This window comes from Sorex fumeus, unplaced genomic scaffold (genome assembly GCF_029834395.1).
Source record: "Sorex fumeus unplaced genomic scaffold, SorFum_2.1 ptg000012l, whole genome shotgun sequence".
In the NCBI taxonomy this organism is placed as follows: Eukaryota; Metazoa; Chordata; class Mammalia; order Eulipotyphla; family Soricidae; genus Sorex; species Sorex fumeus.
Window position 1 is genome coordinate 841,603 of NW_026606069.1, and position 21,416 is coordinate 863,018.

General features: G+C 45.7%; 1 protein-coding gene across 1 annotated transcript; it reads right to left on the reverse strand.

Annotated features, from left to right (window-relative positions):
* Positions 1–4,386: 4,386 nt before the first annotated feature.
* On the reverse strand, positions 4,387–5,770 carry LOC130020466 (tripartite motif-containing protein 75-like). The gene is made up of 2 exons (XM_056111079.1): positions 5,182–5,770; positions 4,387–5,096 (listed from the first exon to the last, which is right to left on the reverse strand). Exons 1-2 carry the CDS (start codon positions 5,768–5,770, stop codon positions 4,387–4,389), a joined length of 1,299 nt encoding a protein of 432 aa, XP_055967054.1.
* Between the last annotated feature and the right edge of the window lie 15,646 nt (positions 5,771–21,416).

The window sequence follows — 21,416 nt, forward strand, 5'->3', positions numbered from 1 at the left end:
AAACTTTCTGTCTCTTATCTTTTATTTATTTTAGTATTTGAACTGGGCTGAGAAGGGCTTAGGGGATAGTCCTTGTTCCATGCTCAGAAGTTCCATCCTGGAGTGTTACATAATTGAGGGAAATTGGTTAAACAAACATATGCTCTAAGACAATACAAACCTGTGCGCAAGTGAAACCTTTACACTCTAGAGATAACAAACTAATTAGCAGGAGTGGACATGAGGCATTTGAAATGACATTTAGCACATCTTTCTATTGAAAGGGGGAAAAAGTTTGAAATAAAATTTTATTTTATTAGAAATAGAAATAAGGATACACATTTACCAAATTTGTAGTACTTTTACTACAGTTCTACAAATTCTACAAATTTGTAGAATTGTGAAAAAGAAGGGCTGGAGTAAAAGCACAGTGAGGCTTTGAAGCGTTCAGCATAAGAAAAGGAACACGTGGAGGGTGCGGGGTCCTGGAGGAAAAAAAAAAAAGAAAAAACAGGTTCCAAAAAGAGCCGAGATCACCCGCAAGTTCCAGATGGAGTAGGTGCCGCATCCCGCCTCCCCCAGATGGAACCCCGGTGACCAGAAGCCTCTACAAACACAGCTCGAGTATGCGGGAACTAGGACTTTTCCTCAAAACCGCGCGGCCGCATACCCGCGTGACATCTCTCTTTATACAAAGTGATCAATGAGAAGTAAACCACCCAATCTTTCTCCCTGAAAATCAGAGTTAAGTTTGGAGCACGGCCACAGCCCCAGAAACACAAGGACTTAATGCAGAACCCAGCAGCTTAGAGCAGAAAAGTGAACGGACGATGAGTTAACCCAGGCCATCATTTCTGCCCAGAGGGGAAAGGATGTTGCCCCATTCGCCCTCTCTTCTCTGGAAAGAAGGATGGTGGCCGCATGGGAGCCTTGTGGACAGCAGGTATGAGCCGGGGGTGTGGGGGCTACTAAAACCTCATGGGAAGGGGGGCGTTCCAGTCCGTCCTTCACGCCCTACCGAGGTCACCAGTTGCCCCCCACGAGCGGCTCTCCAGCACGGCCACAGCCCCAGAAGCACAAGGGCTTAATGCAGAACCCAGCAGCTTGGAGCAGAAAAGTGAAAGGACTATGCATTAATCCAGGCAATCATTTCTGCCCAGAGGGGAAAGGGTGTTGCTCCCTTCCGCCCTCCTCCCTCTGGAAAGAAAGATGGCGGCCACATGGGAGCCTTGTGGACAGCAGGTATGAGCCAGGGGTGTGGGGGCGACTAAAACCTCATGGGAAGGGGGGCGTTCCAGTCCGTCCTTCACGCCCTACCGAGGTCACCAGTCACCCCCCATGAGCGGCTCTCCAGCACAGCCACGGCCCCAGAAGCACAAGGACTTAATGCAGAACCCAGCAGCTTAGAGCAGAAAAGTGAACGGACGATGAGTTAACCCAGGCCATCATTTCTGCCCAGAGGGGAAAGGGTGTTGCCCCATTCGCCCTCTCTTCTCTGGAAAGAAGGATGGCGGCCGCATGGGAGCCTTGTGGACAGCAGGTATGAGCCGGGGGTGTGGGGGGCGACTAAAACCTCACGAGAAGGGGGGCGTTCCGGTCCGTCCTTCACGCCCTACCGAGGTCAACAGTTGGCCCCCACGAGCGGCTCCCCAGCACGGCCACAGTCCCAGAAGCACAAGGACTTAATGCAGAACCCGGCAGCTTGGAGCAGAAAAGTGAAAGGACTATGCGTTAATCCAGGCCATCAAGTCTGCCGGAGGGGAAAGGGTGTTGCCCCATTCGCCCTCTCTTCTCTGGAAAGAAGGATGGCGGCCGCATGGGAGCCTTGTGGACAGCAGGTATGAGCCGGGGGTGTGGGGGCGACTAAAACCTCATGGGAAGGGGGGCGTTCCGGTCCGTCCTTCACGCCCTACCGAGGTCACCAGTTGCCCCCCACGAGCGGCTCTCCAGCACGGCCACAGCCCCAGAAGCACAAGGGCTTAATGCAGAACCCAGCAGCTTGGAGCAGAAAAGTGAAAGGACTATGCATTAATCCAGGCAATCATTTCTGCCCAGAGGGGAAAGGGTGTTGCTCCCTTCCGCCCTCCTCCCTCTGGAAAGAAAGATGGCGGCCACATGGGAGCCTTGTGGACAGCAGGTATGAGCCGGGGGTGTGGGGGCGACTAAAACCTCACGGGAAGGGGGGCGTTCCAGTCCATCCTTCACGCCCTACCGAGGTCTTCAGTCACCCCCCATGAGCGGCTCTCCAGCACAGCCACGGCCCCAGAAGCACAAGGACTTAATGCAGAACCCAGCAGCTTGGAGCAGAAAAGTGAACGGACTATGCGTTGATCCAGGCCATCAAGTCTGCCGGAGGGGAAAGGGTGTTGCCCCATTCGCCCTCTCCTCTCTGGAAAGAAAGATGGCGGCCACATGGGAGCCTTGTGGACAGCAGGTGTGAGCCGGGAGTGTGGGGGCGACTAAAACCTCATGGGAAGGGGGGCGTTCCAGTCTGTCCTTCACGCCCTACCGAGGTCACCAGTCGCCCTCCACGAGCGGCTCTCCAGCACGGCCATGGCCCCAGAAGCACAAGGACTTAATGCAGAACCCAGCAGCTTGGAGCAGAAAAGTGAACGGACTATGCGTTGATCCAGGCCATCAAGTCTGCCGGCGGGGAAAGGGTGTTGCCCCATTCGCCCTCTCCTCTCTGGAAAGAAAGATGGCGGCCACATGGGAGCCTTGTGGAGAGCCAGGTATGAGCCGGGAGTGTGGGGGCGACTAAAACCTCATGGGAAGGGGGGCGTTTCGCTCCGCCCTTCACGCCCTACCGAGGCCACCGGTTGCCCCCCGCGAGCGGCTCTCCAGCACGGCCACGACTCCAGAACACAGAAACCAATTTCTTAACTATCTGACTTTCAGTAGAAATACTTCCAGGGTCAATAGGTAAAATAGCAGAAATCCAAAACCAACATTTAATTCTTGAACCCAGCTGTAGAAAGCAAATCACTTCACAATGCTTTTTCAGCATGTCTGATTTGGGGGGGGGGGGGGAAATCTAAATAATAGTGGTGAATCTTTTATTGAAACAATGAATCTAATCAAAGCAGATAGAGTGTTAACTAGAATTCATCTGCCTCACAGGGACGGGGAGGGGTAGGGGGTGGGGTTTTATTGGGGTTCTTCAGGGTAAAAAAAATGTATTGGTAAAGGGAAATGTGTTTGATATTTGCATGACTGAGACCTAAACCTGAAAGCTTTGTAACCTTTCCCACAGTGATTCAATAAAAAAAAAAAAAAAAAAAAAAAAAAAAGCACAGTGAGTGGGGCATTTGCCTTGCACGCGGCCAACCCGGGTTTGATTCCCAGCATCCCATGTGGTCCCCCGAGTACCGCCAGGAGTGATTCCTGAGTGCAGACCTAGGAGTAACCCCTTTGCATTGCCAGGTGTGACCCCCCCCAAAGAAAAGAATTATGAGAAAGAGATCATTTTCCCCCATGTTCACTGAAAGTGAACACTTATGCAGTCACCCCGAAATCTAAAAAACCACCAGCTTTCCACACTGGGTGGGTGGGGGAAGGGTGAGCGTCAGAGAAGCCAAGGAAGGAAGAAGGAAGGGATCATCCCCAAACCTTTCTTGTGCCTACATTCTGAGGGGTGCAATCTTGAGTGGGGGGTGTGTAAAAGTGTGTTATCTGGTTCCTAATTATGTCTGTAATTTTAACAATATACTCATCAAAAATTCAGAACTTGTTTTGTTTTATCTTTTATTTATTTATTTTCGGTCAGCCCAGGATCTATTCCTTCGCCCCTCTTGGAGAGCCCAGCAAGCTACCCAGAGTATCTCACCCATACAGCAAAGCCTGGCAAGCTCCCTGTGACCTATTCAATATGCCAAACACAGTAACATCAAGTCTCGAAATGGAGACGTTACTGGGGCCACTCGAGTAAATCGATGAACAGTGGGAGGACACTGCAATGCAGTGCTCCTTTATTTTAGTATTTGGGCCTCACCTAGCTGGGCTTAGGGGATAATGCTTGCTTCATGCTCAGAAAAAACCACGAAAGGGTTACAAAATTGAGGAAAATTGGTTGAACATACATAATCACTGAGAATAAACAGTGTCCAGGAACAAGCAGAACATTCCAGCACTAGAGAAAAGCAAGTAGTGAGCGTGCACATGGATATTTTGCAATGTATTAGAAAATAACTTTATGATGAAAGAAAATATGAAACTACAAATGTCTGTTCTTCAAGTTTTTCTTATTAAAAAAAGATACAAAATAATTGGTTTTGCATTATAAAGAGTTACAAAATGGGAACATTTCTTCCCCCATCTTCCTTAAGTATCAACACCTGATGCAAAAAATTCTAAATTTAGAAAACCACCAGCTGTTAACATGAGGCAGGGGGGATGCCCAGGGTGTGCTCACCCCTCCTCTGCCCTCCCCGAGTCCACAGACAGAGGGGCACAGTCCGGCCCCACGCGGAAGTACGGCTTGAGCTCTTCAGCAAAGGGCTCGGTGAACGAGTGCAGGTGAGACCTGTCGGCAGCGTTGTAGAAGGAAAGCTGGCCCAGCTCCCAATCCAGGTAAACGCCAATGGCCACGGGTTGGTCCCTGAGAGCCAGAGGCACGGCCGCTGTGCCCACGGACAGGTAGTCGCCGTCCAGCAGCTGCAGCGTCCAGCATCTCTTGGGAGCCTCCAGGGAACGCGAGGCCTGGGCCGAAGGGGCGACGCTGCACACGCCCACGGCCCACTCGGGCTTGGCGCCCACCTGCACCTCCCAGTAGTGGCGGCCAGAGGCGAAGCCCTCCCGGCCCAGCAACACCAGCTGGGTGGTGTCATCACAGGATTCGGGGTCCCCATCCCCTTTGGACCTCTTCCTCACGCAGGTGACCGACTGGAGGTCCTGGGACATGCGCAGGCTGGGGTGGGCCGTGTTGGGGTCCAGGCTGATGCGCTCTCGGAATCTCCGGATGATGCTGTTGAGCGCCGAGCACAGAGGAGGGAGGCTGAAGCGCAGGGGCTGCACGGTCGGGGGCTGCAGGCCTGCCAAGCGCTGCTGCAGGCCCCTCACGCCCCTCAGCACCATCTCTTCGGACATCATGCTCCGCTCGGCCACATCCCGTCTGAGGTCTTTCAGTGTCCAGGTTGGCCCTGAGCTGCTGCTGCAGGCGTTTGTCCTCTTCTGCCAGCCTGCAGAGCACGGCCTCGTGCTCACGCTCCACAAACTGGGTGAGCTGCTCATATTCCGAGGCCAGCCGACTTCTGTGCTTTTCCACGTCCGCTCTCAGCTGCAGGAGGTTTCTGTCTTGGGCGACATCTCGCTTCTGCACCTCTGCCAGCTGCTTCTTCAGGGACTCGATGCAGCCGCTGAGCCTCTGTCTGTGATGAGCCGCTGCCTCAGCCAAGGACCTGATGTGGTGGCCCTGGTGGGCAGGGCCCTGGGCACACAGAGAACACACCAGTTTCTGGTCATCCTCGCAGAAGAGGCTCACTCCCTGTCTGTGCTCCTCACACCTGCCCTTCTCTGCCCGTGCCATCTCGCTGCTCCCAGAGCTCTGGAGGAGCATGGCCAGATCCACCAGCCTGCCCAGCTGGGCGTTGGCACTAACGCGAATCTCCTGGCGGGACTGCCGGCACACGGGACAAGGGATTGTGTCCTGCAGGTCCTTCCATGACATGCGGATGCAGGAGTCACAGAAGCTGTGGCCACAGTCGATGGTGACGGGGTCATTGATGTAGTCCAGGCAGATGTGACAGATGAGGTCTGGCTGCATTTGGGCCAGGGCTGCCGACACCTCCTCCATCCTTGGGTGCGGGAAGGGCAGGTCGGGGGTGATTTTCCTCAGAAAGTTGAAACCCTCAGACTCTCTCCTGCCAGGAAAACAGTTACACACTCAGTCATTTGTCCTGAGCTCATCTAAGAATGGGTCTCTCTGATGACCAGCACACTTCTAGACTCAAGGGCTTCTCCAAGTGTACTCTCCTAAGACCAATCGAACTGCTCCGAGCCTCATGCATTAGCACAGCGGTAGGGTGTTCGCCTTACAAGCGGCCAACATGGCTGACCCGAGTTCGATTCCTCCGCCCCTCTTGGAGAGCCCTGCAAGCTACCGAGAGTATTCGATATGCCAGACACAGTAACAACAACTCTTCAATGGATACATTACTGGGCCCGCTCGAGCAAATCGATGATCAACAGGAGGGCCTTTACCTTTACCTTACCTTTCAAGTAATATTGCTTCATAGATGCCAACTCTCTGTGAATGGGAAAATGACCCCATTCACATCAGAGAAAAGAGAACTTAATTCTGGGACTCAGTATAAAGAAAATAGATACCAGATAGTCAAATAGGTGCCCCCTAGCACCTGCACAAAGTGCGCAGGAAAGATGCTGTGAAGTTAAGCTCTGGCCCAGCAAGAAGCACATCCCCCCCCCCCCCCCACCCACTGTTTGACCTCTCTGCCCCACCTCTGTCCCACATAAGGCAATACCTGTGATGATCACTACTCACCTTGGTCCTGATTCTGGCCCTGCACAGTGCTCGGTGTTGTTGGTGAGCTGCTCTCCTTGGAGGATGCAGACTTCAGGCTGGCACTGCTTGCCCTGCACTCAGCACAGCATTTATATACATCCTAGGGTAGGGCTCAGGAGAACCACCCTGCAATAGGGTGGGGCTCAACTCACGGGATTCTCAGAGGGCTGAGTTATTTCCCAGACCTGTATTTTGTCACAAGGAATGCCATGTTCAGGGAACTAGCTTTCAGGGGAAGCAAGCCCTTCTTCAATTGTCTTCATTTTCCATATCCCATCCTTGTTGAGGAAAAGTAGAAATGATAAATAAACTAGAAACTGAGCGCTGTTGGCATCAGAGAGATAGTGGAGGCTGTAAGGTGTTTGCCAGGTGTGATCCTTGAGCCCAGAGGCAGGCAAGTACCCCCAAGCACTGTAGGGTGTGTGTTCCCACCATAAAACAAATAAACAAAGAGGCAAATAAACAAATACTGAAGTGCCAGACTGCACAGCAGGCTTGTTTGTTTTGCTTAGTTTGGGGTCACAAAGAGCTGGGATCAGACTTACCTTGGGCTCTATGCTCAGGGGTTACTCCTGGCAGGGTTTGAAGTACCTACCAATTGTTTTCCAGCAGAATAAACTGGATCAGCTGTGGGGAAGACAGGAACCTTAGTCTCTATTATATTGCTGACCTCAGAATTTTTATTTAATTTCATTTTGTCCTGAAGTTCAATGTGTTAAACATCACCTGAGAGACTTTTGTGCTGTTTTTTTTCTGCCACATCTAGCAATGCTCAGGGCTTATTCTTCAGATATCACTCCTCGTGTACTTGGGGAACTCTTTGAGGTCCCAAGATTCAATCTGGGTAGTCACATGCATGACAAGTATTATCAGTCCTTCCTAGTGATTTTTTCATTTTTTCCAGTAAGTCACCAATATTTTACAGTCATAATGCTTTGCATTTCTTCTTGATCAATAATATTTTAACACTCATTTACATAAAAAAGTTTTCCCTCATGAAGATCTTTGTAAACCACAGTGTTTATCTAAAGTATAAGAGGAAATTTGGAAAAACCAAGGAAATAAATTTAAACAAATAGATTCTTGAAAGAGGGAAAAAATGAGTTGTCTCATACATGAGGAACTTTGTTGAATAACTGCTAATAAACAATGCAAATATTTTCAACAATTTCCTTGGTAATCTGCAATTCTAATTAGCATTCACAATTAATAAAAAAAAATCGCGTGCCAGTGTAGCCCAATGGCATCTGCTCGCTCCAGGAATATGAAGAGCCTCAAACTGATCTGACCATCTCATAGGTGAGCGGCCACTCCACCGTCCTGTGGAATCCATTTGGTATTGGCTCTAGTCCAGCGGTCCCATGCATGGTATCATGTCCATTATCCCTGGCCTTTCGAGGGTGATCTCTGGGCTCAGATATCAGGTTCGGCTTTCCAGAGATTTTATTTAGACTTGCAGCATTCCATGGGCACATAGAGCCTTTTGGTTATCACTAAATTGATGATTATTTGGTTTCTCTTCAGCTTCTTCTGACATTTTGACATTTCTATTAAAAGGCAGTTTACACAAAGTATTTAACAATCCCTTTTCAGCAGTTATGATTGTTGGGGGGGTGAATTCTAAATAATAATGGTGCATCTTTTGTCAAAATAATGAATGTAATCAATGTAGAGAAGAGTTAAGTAGAAATCCTCTGCCTCACAGGCATTGGGAGGGGTGGGAGGGGGGTATATTGGGGTTCTTGGTGGTGAAAAATGAAAAATGAGTACTGGTGAAGGGAAAGGTGTCTGATCATTGTATTACCGAGACTTAAACCTGAAAGCTTGGTAACTTTTCCCACAGTAATTCAATAAATAAATATAAGAAGAAAAATAAATAAATAAAGTTATGAGAAAAAAATAAAAATAACTTCTCCCTGTAGGAAATAATATTACAACTAGGGAAATAACAAATTATAAATGTGTAGTCACTAAAAGATAATCATCCAATATTCAAATAAATATACTTTGTGTTTTATATCCAACCTTTAGTTAAGCAGTGTGCATTATTTTTCCAAAATAATTTTACTGTGCATTCAATTCTGTTTGGTTTCCATATCAGGCAAGAAATTAAAAAGAATCATACTTTCCTTAAAAAAAAAGGCAGTTTACATAGAAAATGTTCACAAAACAAAACAAAGTTCTTTTGAAATTCCAAAATAAAAAAATAAATTACAAGTTATTTCCTAACGTTTTATTTTTCAGGCTTCACAAATGTTCTTGTAGCGTCTATATTTTTCCTACTAGTTTCCTTTCTTAGAAATTCTTGAGTTTAGTATGTTACAAGCTCCGTGCTTTTCTCACATTGAAAAGAAAGTTCTTATTTTTTCTTGTTTTTCCTTTTTGTTACAACATGAAGAAAAAAGATATACAAGATGAACATAAATTCGCTCTGAATGGAATGAAGTTATATATACCTGAATGGAATGAGTTATATATACCTAGGTCAAGAAGTCAACATGACGAATGACCTGGCACCTGAGTTGCGCAGGAGGAAGAGAGTGTCTTGGAATGCCTTCAAGAGTGTTGAAGAAATAGCTAAGAGGACAAAGGACCTCTGGCTCTGGGCACATCTTTTAGATCCCATTGTTCTTCCTGCGTTAACATACACCTTAGAGACCTGGGCCCTACAAAAACAGAATGAGAATGTTATTCAGGTCTCCCAAAGAGGAATTTAAAGAGCTATGCTTGGAGTATCACAGTTCACTCAAATGAGAGAAAGAATCCAGCTTTCCAACCTCCATTGATGGTCAAGAATCAGGGATGCTGTCTTGTTTGCCAAGGAGTCAAAAATCAGATGGGCTGGACACATAATGAGATTTGGAGATGACTGTGGGACTAGTGTAATTACTGACTGGATTCCAAGTGACATTAAAAGATAATGTGGAAACCCACCCACGAGATGTTCAGACTAGTCTGTCAAGACCCTGAACAATTGCTTTGAGGCTCTTCGTGTTCCTAGAACAAGCAGACACCATTGGGCTACACTAGCATGCCACAGGGATGAATGGAGATGTTACGGTGCCCACTTGAGAAAAATCAATGAGTAATGGGATGTCAAGTGATAAAGTGATCAAGTGATAGAGTTGGGACAATAGCACAGCACGTAGGGTGTTTGCCTTGCACCTTTTACTTTCAGGAATCACTCGTGGCAGTGTGCAAAGCAAATGCCCTACCAGTTGGAGCAATAGCACAGCGGGTAAGGCATTTGCCTTGCACACAGCTGTCCTGGGTTCGATTCCTCCACCCCTCTCGGAGAGCCCAGCAAGCTACCGAGAGTATCTCACCCGCATGGCAAAGCCTGGCAAGCTCCTCGTGATGTATTCAATATGCCAAAAACAGTAACAACAAGTCTCACAATTTGTTGTGAGATGTTACTGGTGCCCACTCAAGCAAATCGATGAACAACAGGATGACAGTTCTACAGTGATACCTGGTGATTCTCAATATTATTCCAGGCTTTGCATTTAGGAATCACTCGTGACAGTGCTCAGGGACTATTTGGGATGCTATGGATCAAACCTGGGTTGCCTGCATGCAATGTTAGCACCCTCACAGCTGTGGACATGGGCAGGGACATGGCCAAAGCAGGAGCAGTTTCATGCTACTGAGCGCAGGGTTTGCTCTTGGTGGACTGGGTGAAGTTTAGGAATGAGAACATTCAAAGACAATATTAAGACTTTCACATAGGCAAAGAGGTAAATAAATGGTGGCACAATCACAGAGTGGTGAGGAATAATCAACGTCATTTTAAAAAACAGTTAACTTCATTTATTGGGCTGGAGCCATGGAACAGTCGGTAGGGCATTTGCCTTGCATGCGGCCAACCGAGCTGACCCGGGTTAGATGTCTCTTCCCCTCTCGGAGAGCCTGGCAGCTACTGAGAGTATCTTGCCCACACAGCAAAGCCTGGCAAGCTACCCGGGACCGTATTCGATATGTCAAATGCAGTAACAACAAGTCTCACAATGGACATGTTACTGGGCCCGCATAAGCAAATCAATGAACAAGGGGAGGACAGTACTATGGTGCTAATTCATTTATTATTTTTTTTTATTATGACACCACAATCTACCAAGGTGTTTGTAGTAGAAATTGTGGCTATGCCATTCTGACACCAGCCCCACCACAAATTTTATTAGCTGCACCCAGAAGTAAAGTATGCATATTCGAGGAAAAATATTTTCCTGAAAAGGGGAAATTCTGGGACTAGTGACTCTTTCCTTGGGAGAGAATGAACCCACAGAATAGCATGATACTTTGGTATTTTCTTTGTTTAGCACAGCGGAGAGGGCATTTGCCTTGCAAGCAGCCAACGTGGCCAACCTGAGTTAGATTCCTCTGCCCCTCTCGGAGAGCCCAGCATGCTACCGAGAGTATCTCACCCGCATGGCAAAGCCTGGCAAGCTACCCCTGGCGTATTCGATATGCAGAACACAGTAGCAAGTCTCACAATATTACTGGGCCCACTCAAGCTAATCGATGAATAACGGGAGGATCATGACCATGACCGTCACATGATAACACTACATTGCTGAGGCCATTTTCCTGGCTCTGGGTTGAGGGATCACAGCTGGCTGTCACCTTACATGCTCCACTGTCTCTCTGCCTCCAACACTGCTTTGTTTCTAGTTTATGGAACATTTCTACTTTCCGTCAAGAAAAGATGAAATTCGGTACATGTAAACAAAGAGGAAGGGCTTGATACACAGTTAAAATTAGGCTCCTGAAATAAAGACAGTTTCCCTCCACACGTAGTTCCGTGGACTCAGAATAGAGCTATGGGGAACCCATCATCAACCAATCATTGAACCAACCAATCAAATTGATGAAATCTCTTCATCAATTCAACCTCTCCCTACACTCCATTAGTCATTCCTGGATGAGTCTCTCCAGCTCCACCACTGATGTATATAAACACACTGCTGAGTGAAGAGCAAACAGTGCCCAGTGCAAGGCTGAAGTCTGCATCCTGCAAGGAGAGTAGCTCTCCAGTAGCCTCAGGCACTGTACTAGGCCAGTCAGAACCAAGCTGAGTAGGGATCAATTAGGTGTTATGGGGGACCAGAGTGGGTATTGAGATTAACCAGATAATATTTTATACTAAATCCTAGAGTTGAGTGATCACTCCTCTGATGTGAATGTGGTTCTTTCCTCATCACAGAGAGTGATGATGTGAAATAGTATCACGTGAGACAGGGGATCCTAATGTATGAAGCCCCAGAAGTTGATTGGCTTATTGGTAAATACTGTTTGGAGGGCGTTGAGTCCAGACATACACTGGATTCTCAGAGACCATCCCTGAGAAAACCATATTGAATTTAGAACAGAGGTCTGAGTAGGTGAATTTTTTTTTGGCTGGAGAAACTAAGGAGCTCTGCCTTGTGAGGAAAAACATCCCATTGCTGCCCATCCACACCTGACGATGGAGGAGGTGTCAGCAGCCCTGGCCAACATGCAGCCAGAGGTCATCTGTCCCATCTTCCTAGACAACATCTATGACCTCGTCACCATTGACTCCGTCCACAACTTCTCTGACTCCTGCATCTGCATGTCATGGAAGGACCTGCAGGACACATTCCCTTGTCCCTTGTGCTGGCAGTCCCGCCAGGAGATGCGCGTTAGTGCCAACGCCCAGCTGGGCAGGTTGGTGGACCTGGCCAAGCTCCTGCACAGCTCCAGGAGCAGCGAGATGGTGCTGGCAGAGGAGGGCATGTGTGAGGAGCACAGGCAGGGAGTGAACCTCTTCTGCGAGGATGACCAGGAACTGGTGTGTCCCCTGTGCGCCCAGGGTCCTGCCCACCAGAGTCACCACATCAGGCCCATGGAGGAGGCTGCAGATGAGTAAAGACAGAGGCTCGGTGGCTACATGAGTTCCCGAAGACACAGCGGGCAAAGGTGGAGAAGCTCTTAGTCATCCAAGACAGAAAGCTCCTGCAGCTGAGAGAGGAGGTGAGAATGCATAACAGTCAGTTGCCCTCGCAATTTGAGCAGCTCACCCATTTTGTGGAGCGTGAGCAAGAGGCCACGCTCTGCAGGCTGGCACAAGAGGAAAAGAGCCTGCATACAAGAGAATGCCACACACAGCACCAGGGAAGCAGCATGCTCAGAAAAGCTTGGCAGATTACAGGAGGGAAGTTTTCACATAAAGCAGAATTCTAGACGGAAAGAATTTCTACTTTATCATTGAAGTCCATTGGTAGAGAGCCAGTCTGATAATGGAGACAGGGCAATTTTTCCAAATACATGTTATATCCAACAGTGACAATAATAAAGCCAGAATACATATATAGAAATGAGGAAAGTGCTCTGGAGTAAGAAAACAACTCAGTGTCCAGAGAAATTGCAGAAAGGCTGGAGTGCCTGCTTAGCACGGGAACGTAGGGGTTAATTACTCAGCAACACTTAAAGCTTTGAGCACCCTGAACAGCAATCCTAAGCCACACACCTGGAGCCAGGAACAGGCAATGAGCACTGACACTGGGTCTGGCCCCAAATTTAACAACAACAACAACAACAAAGAAAATTATATAGTAAAATTATCCCTAATAACACAGGTACAGGAATTACCAAAAAGTTAAAAAAAGAACAATCTAGAACTAGACAACTGGGATGGGAAAGGAATTTCAGAGGACTGCAGAGTCATCCCCCTGTCCTGCAAGTTTTCATCCTGTGAACTAAGAATTCCAAGCTTGGCTCTGGTCACCCCAGTGTTTTGCAGTGATGGCAGTTACAGGAAAGGCACTTCCTGAGCACATGGTTTTCTCAGGCAGTTCCTTGTGGCCCAGATCTCTCCCTGGACCCCACACACCCCAGGACCCCTACTTACTGCTGCCAGTCTATAGAGGACTTGCCCCCAAACCCTTAGGGCCACTCATTTCCACTCCAACTACAGTTCTGCTTCCAATCTGACTGGCCTGTGGGGAAATACATTTTTCCAAAAACTTCCTTCAGATGATTAAATAATATTTATTATTATTTTTATCATCACCATCATTAGCATCATATTTGTATTATTTTGAAATGAGGACTGCAGGTGAAAGAGTAGGATAGAGAAGCCCACCTCTCCTTCACCGTCCAAGCAGGCCCCAGCTCGGTTTGCTGTCAAATGTCCCCAACAGTCACTTTTCCTGGAGCTGTTTCCATGCGCTAGAGGGTGGCTGTGGGGTTTTCAATTTGCCTTTGCTTTAATTGCACTAGAGTTCTAAATCACAAGCCTGGTTAACCTTAAGCAGTATGTATTCTGGCAGAGTTTAAAAAGAACAGTTATCTGGAAGCTCAAAGTGGGAACTGAGGCAAGGGAAAAGCACAGGATGCTCTAACCTACGGGTGTGAAATGTATCGCTGTGATGTAGCATCACACTGAGTCAACAATTGCTGTTAACCTATGGTTAAGGAGTAAGCAGATTCATAAAATTTCGAACCCTGTCACTTCTTAGTGCATTGTCTATATAAATATATGGATATATATATATATATATATATATATAAATAAAATGAGAGAGAGTTTGGAGGAGATAGCACAGCGATAGGGCGTTTGCCTTGCACGCAGCCAACATGGCCGACCCGAGTTCAATTCCTCCACCCCTCTCGGAGAGCCCGGCAAGCTACCAAGAGTATGCGATATGCCAGACAGAGTAACAACAAAGTCTCCAATGGACACGTTACCGGGCCCGCTCGAGCAAATCGACGATCAACGGGAGGGCCTTTACCTTTTACCTTTACCTCTACTCTTAGGTTTGATTTATCTTTGACTCTTCATTATGATGTGTTTTGAAGTATCCTATTCTATTCCTAAATCCCTGAGCCCTGGAGGAGTAATTCCTGAGTGCAGAAATAGGAGTAATCCCTGAGTACCACTGGGTGTGGCCCCCAAACAAAACAACAAACAGCTTTCAGGACCTGAGTGTATGATTCAAGCTTTGCCTTGGAGACGTTCTTAGCTTCAATTCTCCCTCCAAAATGTAACACCATATTCTCTTTTCTTTGAGACTCTTATAATAGGGATATTTCTCTTCATGTCAAACTATCTCTGGAAGTTTCTTCTTTTAACATTTTTATGTTTTTTTTAAATATTTTCTGATCTTGGAATTCATCTTCTTCAAACAGTCAGATTTGTTTCCCAGCTTCCATTATTCTGATGTTTATTCACAATGAGTACTTCTCTCCTTCTTGACTATCAAGGTTTAGTCAATCAGGGTGTTATTCATTACTAAATAATGACTAAATTTTTCATGACTGAAATTCTGATTTAACCACATCGAGTCTCTGTCCAGATTTCTGATAGTTCTACCAGGGACAGGATGTGTGCATGTTAGTCATATATGAGAAGAGGGGGGATGGGGAGTTCACAATCCTTATTCTGCTCTCTGATTCTCTATTTTAACTAGGTCTACTCTCTCTCTCTCTCTCTCTCTCTCTCTCGATCTCTGTCTCTCTGTCTCTCTCTCTTCCTCCCTCCCTCTCATCTCTTCTGAAAACACCTATCATACCTGGCAGTAAGCACTCACCCAGGCTTCTTCGCTCAACTCTATGGGTAGAACAGCCAAAAGTCAGAGGCAGGGCTAACCAAGAGAGTGACGTGGTGGCTTTGCTTTGTCACCTGATTGCTCATGAGGCCACACTCAGTTCCTCCTGCGAGTCTCTCAACAGTGAGGTATGAGCAGCTTGGTTCCCAGTTTAAACTTTTTCATTAGAAACCATATTCAAATGATAAGAGGACAAAAAGGCGTATTCTAATCCTAATCAATCTAGCCATACAACATTGTGCCATTCTATCTCTTCTCTAATCTCACGAAGCAAATTCCACACTACAGGTGACCTTTGGTGGAAATCCTCTACAATATACTCTGTTCTAATATGTAAATCATAATAGCATGATTTTATCAGAAGTAAAGTCAAGTAAGATGCTAAGTTCCATTTGGTTATCATTTAATATGCTATATATATACATATATATTCCAAAATACATATTTGTTTTAGACAATTTCTGTACTTTGCATTGATATATGTATCACTTGTTATAGGTGTAATTTTTTTCTTTTGACAGTGTGTTGTGAAGTTATCAAAACAAAGTTACTTGGATATTCTCGACTTGACATAATTTCATCAATTTCTTGTGCCTGTTTTGTAACAGAAAACGCCAAAATGCCAAGATAACTGAGTGAAGGGGACCCAGATTCCCAGACATTGTCATCGGTGATCATCTGTCCCCACTCTCACTTGGCAGCTGACTCAGGATCTGAAGAGGAGAAATCAAAAACAAGTTTGTGGTACTAGAACTTGCTGGGAACCTGGAAAGAGATCAGTTTTCCTCACAGTGTGCGTGCTAAGAAGAACGTTGCTTCTGACCTTAGAGTGGGTGGAGAACCAGAACTTTCTCAAAGGAACTTCGTCAGCTAACCCTATTCCTCACCAATGGCATTTTCAGCTTCCCTGTGAGATACCAGCAGAGGCCAGCTGCCCTCGCTGTCTGGATTACCTGAGAGAACCAGTGACCCTTGAGTGTGGGCACAACTTCTGTGACTCCTGCATCCACCAGTGCTGGGTTGACCTCCAGGACGTCTTCCCGTGTCCTGTCTGCTTCCACCACTGCCCTGACAGGAACTTCAAGAGGAACAACCAATTGCGTCACGTCACAGAAGTCCTTAAGCAGCTCCCCACTGGAAGGAGCAAAAGGAAATGGCAGGCAGAGAAACCCCTGTGTGAGAAGCACAATGAGGCCGTGGACCTGTTCTGTGAGGAGGACCAGCAGCCGTTGTGTCCTCAGTGTCGAGTTTCCACTCACCACCAGGGTCACCACCTGATCCCCACTGACAGAGCTGCAGAGAGTCAAAGGAAGAAGCTCAAAGGATTCATAGAACTTCTGAAGACAAAGATGAGCGATGCTAAGAAGGAGTGTGAAAATCAAATTGCACAGAGTGTGGGAGGGAGGTGGAAGATAGCATCTTGGAAAAGAGAACTACACGCTGAATTTGAGCAGTTCAAACTTTCCTTGAGAGAAGATCAATTTTCAATTCATGCCAGCTTGCTCAATAGAGAGAGAGAGATGGAAGAAAAGATAGTGCAGAATAAGAGTCAAATTTTAAGCAGTATGGACACGGTGAAAAATCTCTCACGTGACATAACAGAGAAGTGTTTGCAGGCTGACCAGAATGTACTAGCAAGTGTTGAGAACCTTTAGAGTACGTATGAAAACCTTCCCTCCCCTGCAGTCTCCTCATGTGAATCCAAAAAAGAGAGCTATGCTCTTCCTCCCCATTATGTTGGTCTGCACAAAATGATGAGCTAATTCCAGGATCCTAAGACTGCCCATCCAAGTCTGACTGTCTCCAAAGATAGAAAAAGAGTCAACCTTATAACAAGTCTCCCACTCCTGCTGGATCACCCCCATGTTGAGAATACTCCTTTCCTAGGTGTGCTCTGTTGTGAGGCCTTTGATGGAGGCAGGCATTTTTGGCAGGTAGAAGTGAAAGGCATAGGTAAATGTTCCCTCGGAGTGTGTGAAAAATCTTTCTGCAATCATATTTTGACACTTCCCTACTCTGTAAGTGAAATATAGCAATCAGATCTAGCCTTAACTCTCCCTGGTAATATGTGCATTCAACAGCCAGAAAAAATTTTGAGAATACGAATTGGTGTTTTTCTGGATTATGAAATGGGAGAACATTCTGTTTTTAATATGACTAACAGGTCATGTTTGCTTAGGCTCACTGGTACATTCTCAGAAAAAGTGATACCCTATTTTGCTATTGGACCTTTATCGAATTCTCTTACAATGCATATCGTTAGAGACTAATGATGTGAGCATACTGGAGGATAATGTGGTATGTGCTATGTTTCCTTCCCCTGATGTTGAAACGCTCACTGTAAATAAAGCTTTTCAAACATCTCCTAAAAGCCTTCTTCCCCCCTACCCCCTTTCCTGTTTGCCTGGGAAAACTGACAGGAGAGACTTTTGTATCAAGTGAATCTCTTAAGCCAAGCAAGTCCCTAGCAATGCTAGAATCATCACCGCACCCCAGCCACTAGTCCACAGAACACCTAAAATACTTGTCTTGGGCAACTTCAGTTCATTGGTGACCTACTGTGTATTTTTAGCTCATTTGTTTCTAGTTTATTATTTTCCCATAGTTATCTCTGTTTCGAAAATTCCTAGACACTTTCTACTATGCTATTTTGTACTGCATTTGCAGACTTTTGCTCGTTCTCAAGAATTGCTCCAGCTTTTTAAGCTATTTCCTCCATCTAGTTGCTGAAATTAAAAAATATACTTATGGATTGTGCTCCTTAATGTTTTATGTTTTAACCAGGTATAGCCCAAATGTGTGATAATGAACCTTATTGTAAGTAATGGTATAAGAAGGCTGGAAGCTAGTATTATTCAGATTTAATTTGGCATATGAGTTTAAGTTCCGGCTGGAGTGAACGCAGGAGTTTGAGCATTTTGCCTTGCCATGGTCGACCCGGGTTCAATTCCTCTGCCCCTTTCAGAGAGCCTGGCAAGCTACTGAGAGTATCCCACCCTCACGGCAAAGCCTGGCAAACTCCCCATGAAGTATTCAATATGCCAAAAACAAAAATAAGAACAAGTCTCATAATTGAGACGTTACTTGTGCCGGCTCGAGCAAATTGATGAACCACAGGACTACAGTGCTATTCATTTAAATTAAAATTTTGCAATGAAATTAGAAATATTCTTTAAGTATTATCTAACAGATAAGAGTTTTCTTGTGTTCAACAGGATAAAGTTTTTCCACAGGCACTGATGTGGCCCTCAGGGGATGTGAGGAGACATTTACAGGGCAAAGGGCACAGGCCAGGAGAGCGTACACAGGGTGGACTGGGTGAAGTTTTGGAATGAGAAAATTATTCTAGGAAAGAAGCAGGAAGTAATTAATTGATGAGGTTGACATGTCAATCAAAAAATAATTTCCATACTAGATAGAAAACAATATCACAGACCTCCAGAGATCCCTGAAAATGGTTGATTGTGAAGATCACGAGATTTGTATAATCACTTATACTTTCTTAGGAGAAATTGATATTTCCTAGTAAAGACTTCCGGATTTCAGTTTGATCCTATCAAACATTGAACAGAGATACAAGAATCAGGGAAAGCCCCAAAAGTGCAACGATCACACATGTCCACAGCCCTGGCTCCGGAACTTCATTTTCTTGGTTTTGGTTTTAGTTTTCGGTTTTCGTTTGGGGTGATACTCAGCTGTGCTCAAGGTGTACTTCTGGCTCTGTCCTAAGGTATCTCTCATGGTGGACTTGAAGGAAAAACTATATGGGGTTGGTGCAAGGCAAATGTCCTACCTGCTGTATTCTGCCCCACCCCTTCATTTTATTGTTGGGGAGTCCCTACCTTATAACCTGAACTTTTGTGTGTTCTCTCAGCTCAGCACCAGGCCAACCCTGCACTGCCTCTACCCAGAGAGACCTGAGGTCTTTGCTGTTTGAAATCTGAATTGTCCCACCCACTTTGTGAAAATTCCATCATGGTTATCACAGGATTTCACATCTACAGTTATAGGCCAGAATGTACTTTAACCAATAAGGCTGGCCTTGCACGCAAACCCACATTCAATTTCTGTCACCTCAATGGTATACCAGGCATTGCCAAGAGGGATCCCTAAGAACAGAATGCAGGAATAAGCCCTGAGCAATGCGAGGTGTGACCCCCAAACTACTTTATATTTATATTCATATAATACCCCCCATATCATCTTCCTTTTTTAAGTAAAATTTCTATAGAGAGAGATTATGAAGAATGAAAGAGGAGAATAACTCATTCAGAGAAAACATGGGCTTCTACGGAGGACAGAACTGGGAGCGCAATATCAGGTTTGAGACGCAGGGGAAGAGTAGTTTCATAAGTTTTATCCTAAGCTGCCCCCAGATGGAGCTTTATGCCTACATAAAAATCAGTCCATTGCACAAAGGCAGAACTGCAGACCAATGGAACAGGTTTGAATACACTGACATCTCCCCTCAACCATGTGATCATCTAATCTTTGATAAAGGTGCAAGAAATGTGAAGTGGAGTAAGGAAAGCCTCTTTAACAAATTGTGCTGGCATCACTGGATGGCTACATGCAAAAAAATGGGCTCAGAACTCTGCCTAACACCATGTACAAAGGTAAGATCAAAATGGATTACAGACCTCAACATCAGACCAGAAACCATAAGGTACATTGAAAACAAAGTTGGCAAAACCCTCCATGACATTGAGGCTAATGGTATTTTCAAAGACGCCACGCCACTGGCTGAGTAAGTGAAAGCAGAGATAGATAAATGGGACTATCTTAAACTAAGAAGCTTCTGCACCTCCAAAGAAACAGTGACCAAAATACAAAGACAGTCTACAGAATGGGAAAGGATATTCGCCAAATACACATCTGACAAGGGGTTGACATCCAGGATATGCAAAATACTGGTTGAACTCCACAAGAAGAAAACAGCCAACCCCATCCAAAAATGGGGCAATGAAATGAACAGAAACTTTCTCAAAGAAGAAATCAGAATGGCAAAAAAGCACATGAGAAAATGCTCTACAACATTAATCATCAAGGGAGATGCATATCAAAACCACAATGAGATACCATCTCACACCTCAGAGACTGGCCCACATTCAAAAGAACAAAAGCAACTGATGCTGGTGGGGATGTGGCGAGAAAGGGACACTCCTTCATTGTTGGTGGGAATGCCGACTGGTTCAGCCCTTTTGGAAAACAATATGGACGATTCTCAAAAAATTAGAAATTGTGCTCCCATTTGACACTGCAATACCACTCCTGGGAATATATCCCAGAGAGGCAAAAATGTAAGTCGAAGTGACATCTGCACTTGTTTGTTCATTGCAGCACTCTTTAAAATAGCCAGAAACTGGAAGAAATCTGAGTGCCCAAGAACAGATGACTGGTTAAAGAAACTTTGGTACATCTACACAATGGAATACTATGTAGCTGTTAGAAAAGATGAAGTCATGAAATTTACATACAAGTGGTACATCATGGAAAGTATCATGCTAAGCAAAATGAGTCAGAAAGAGAGGGATAGATATAGAAAGATTGCATTCATCTGGGGGATATAAAGTAACAAGATATGAGATTAATACCCAAGAATAGCTGAGATCAGCACCAAGAGGATTACTCCATAGCTTAGAGGCCAGCCGGGCATTCTAGGGAAAAGGGCAGCTCAGATAGAGAAGGGAGCACCAAATAAAGGGTGTTTGGAGGATCCTCCCAGGAGGGGAGATGCATGTCGAAAGTAGACTATGGACTGAACATGTTTGCCACTCAATGCCTCTTTTGCAGATCACAACATCCAAAAGGAGAGAGAGAACGAAAGGAATGGCCTACCACAGAGGCAGGGTGGGATGGGGGGGATGGGGGTGGGAGGGATATTATCCATGGTGGTGGAAAATGGGCACTGATAGAGGAATGGGTATTTGATCATTGTATAATCGAAACCCAAGCACAAAAAATTGTAAATCTACAACTGTACCTCATGGTGTTTCACTAATTTAAAAAAAATCAGTCCATTGCTGTGGTCTTTCTTGTCAAGAAGACCTTGAAACTTTTGATGATCAACCTTTATGTGCTTCTCACATTTTTAGACATGCTCGGGCACCTTTTCAAGGGGTCCAGGATCCTATAGGTCTGTACTGGTGTCAATTAAAGTCTTATCTGCCTTACTTCCTGTGACCAAAAAGTGGTTCTGTTCTTTAAAAATTGCTCATTTAGGACTAGTGAAAGTTATTTCTTCAATCTCAATCTTTACTGTATTAATTCTAAAGAACTCATTGCCAGTATACACCATTTCTCTTTTTTCTAGAAAACATGACAATAGAATGGACCCATAGAATAGCTGG

Bases quoted from the DNA above. Each gene is read 5' to 3' on its own strand.
- LOC130020466 (XM_056111079.1), bottom strand. From the start codon at position 5,770: ATGGAGGAGGTGTCGGCAGCCCTGGCCCAAATGCAGCCAGACCTCATC. The intron at 5,097-5,181 runs GTGAGCACGAGG...GGACACTGAAAG, and splicing joins GCTCACCCAGTTTGTGGAGC to ACCTCAGACGGGATGTGGCC.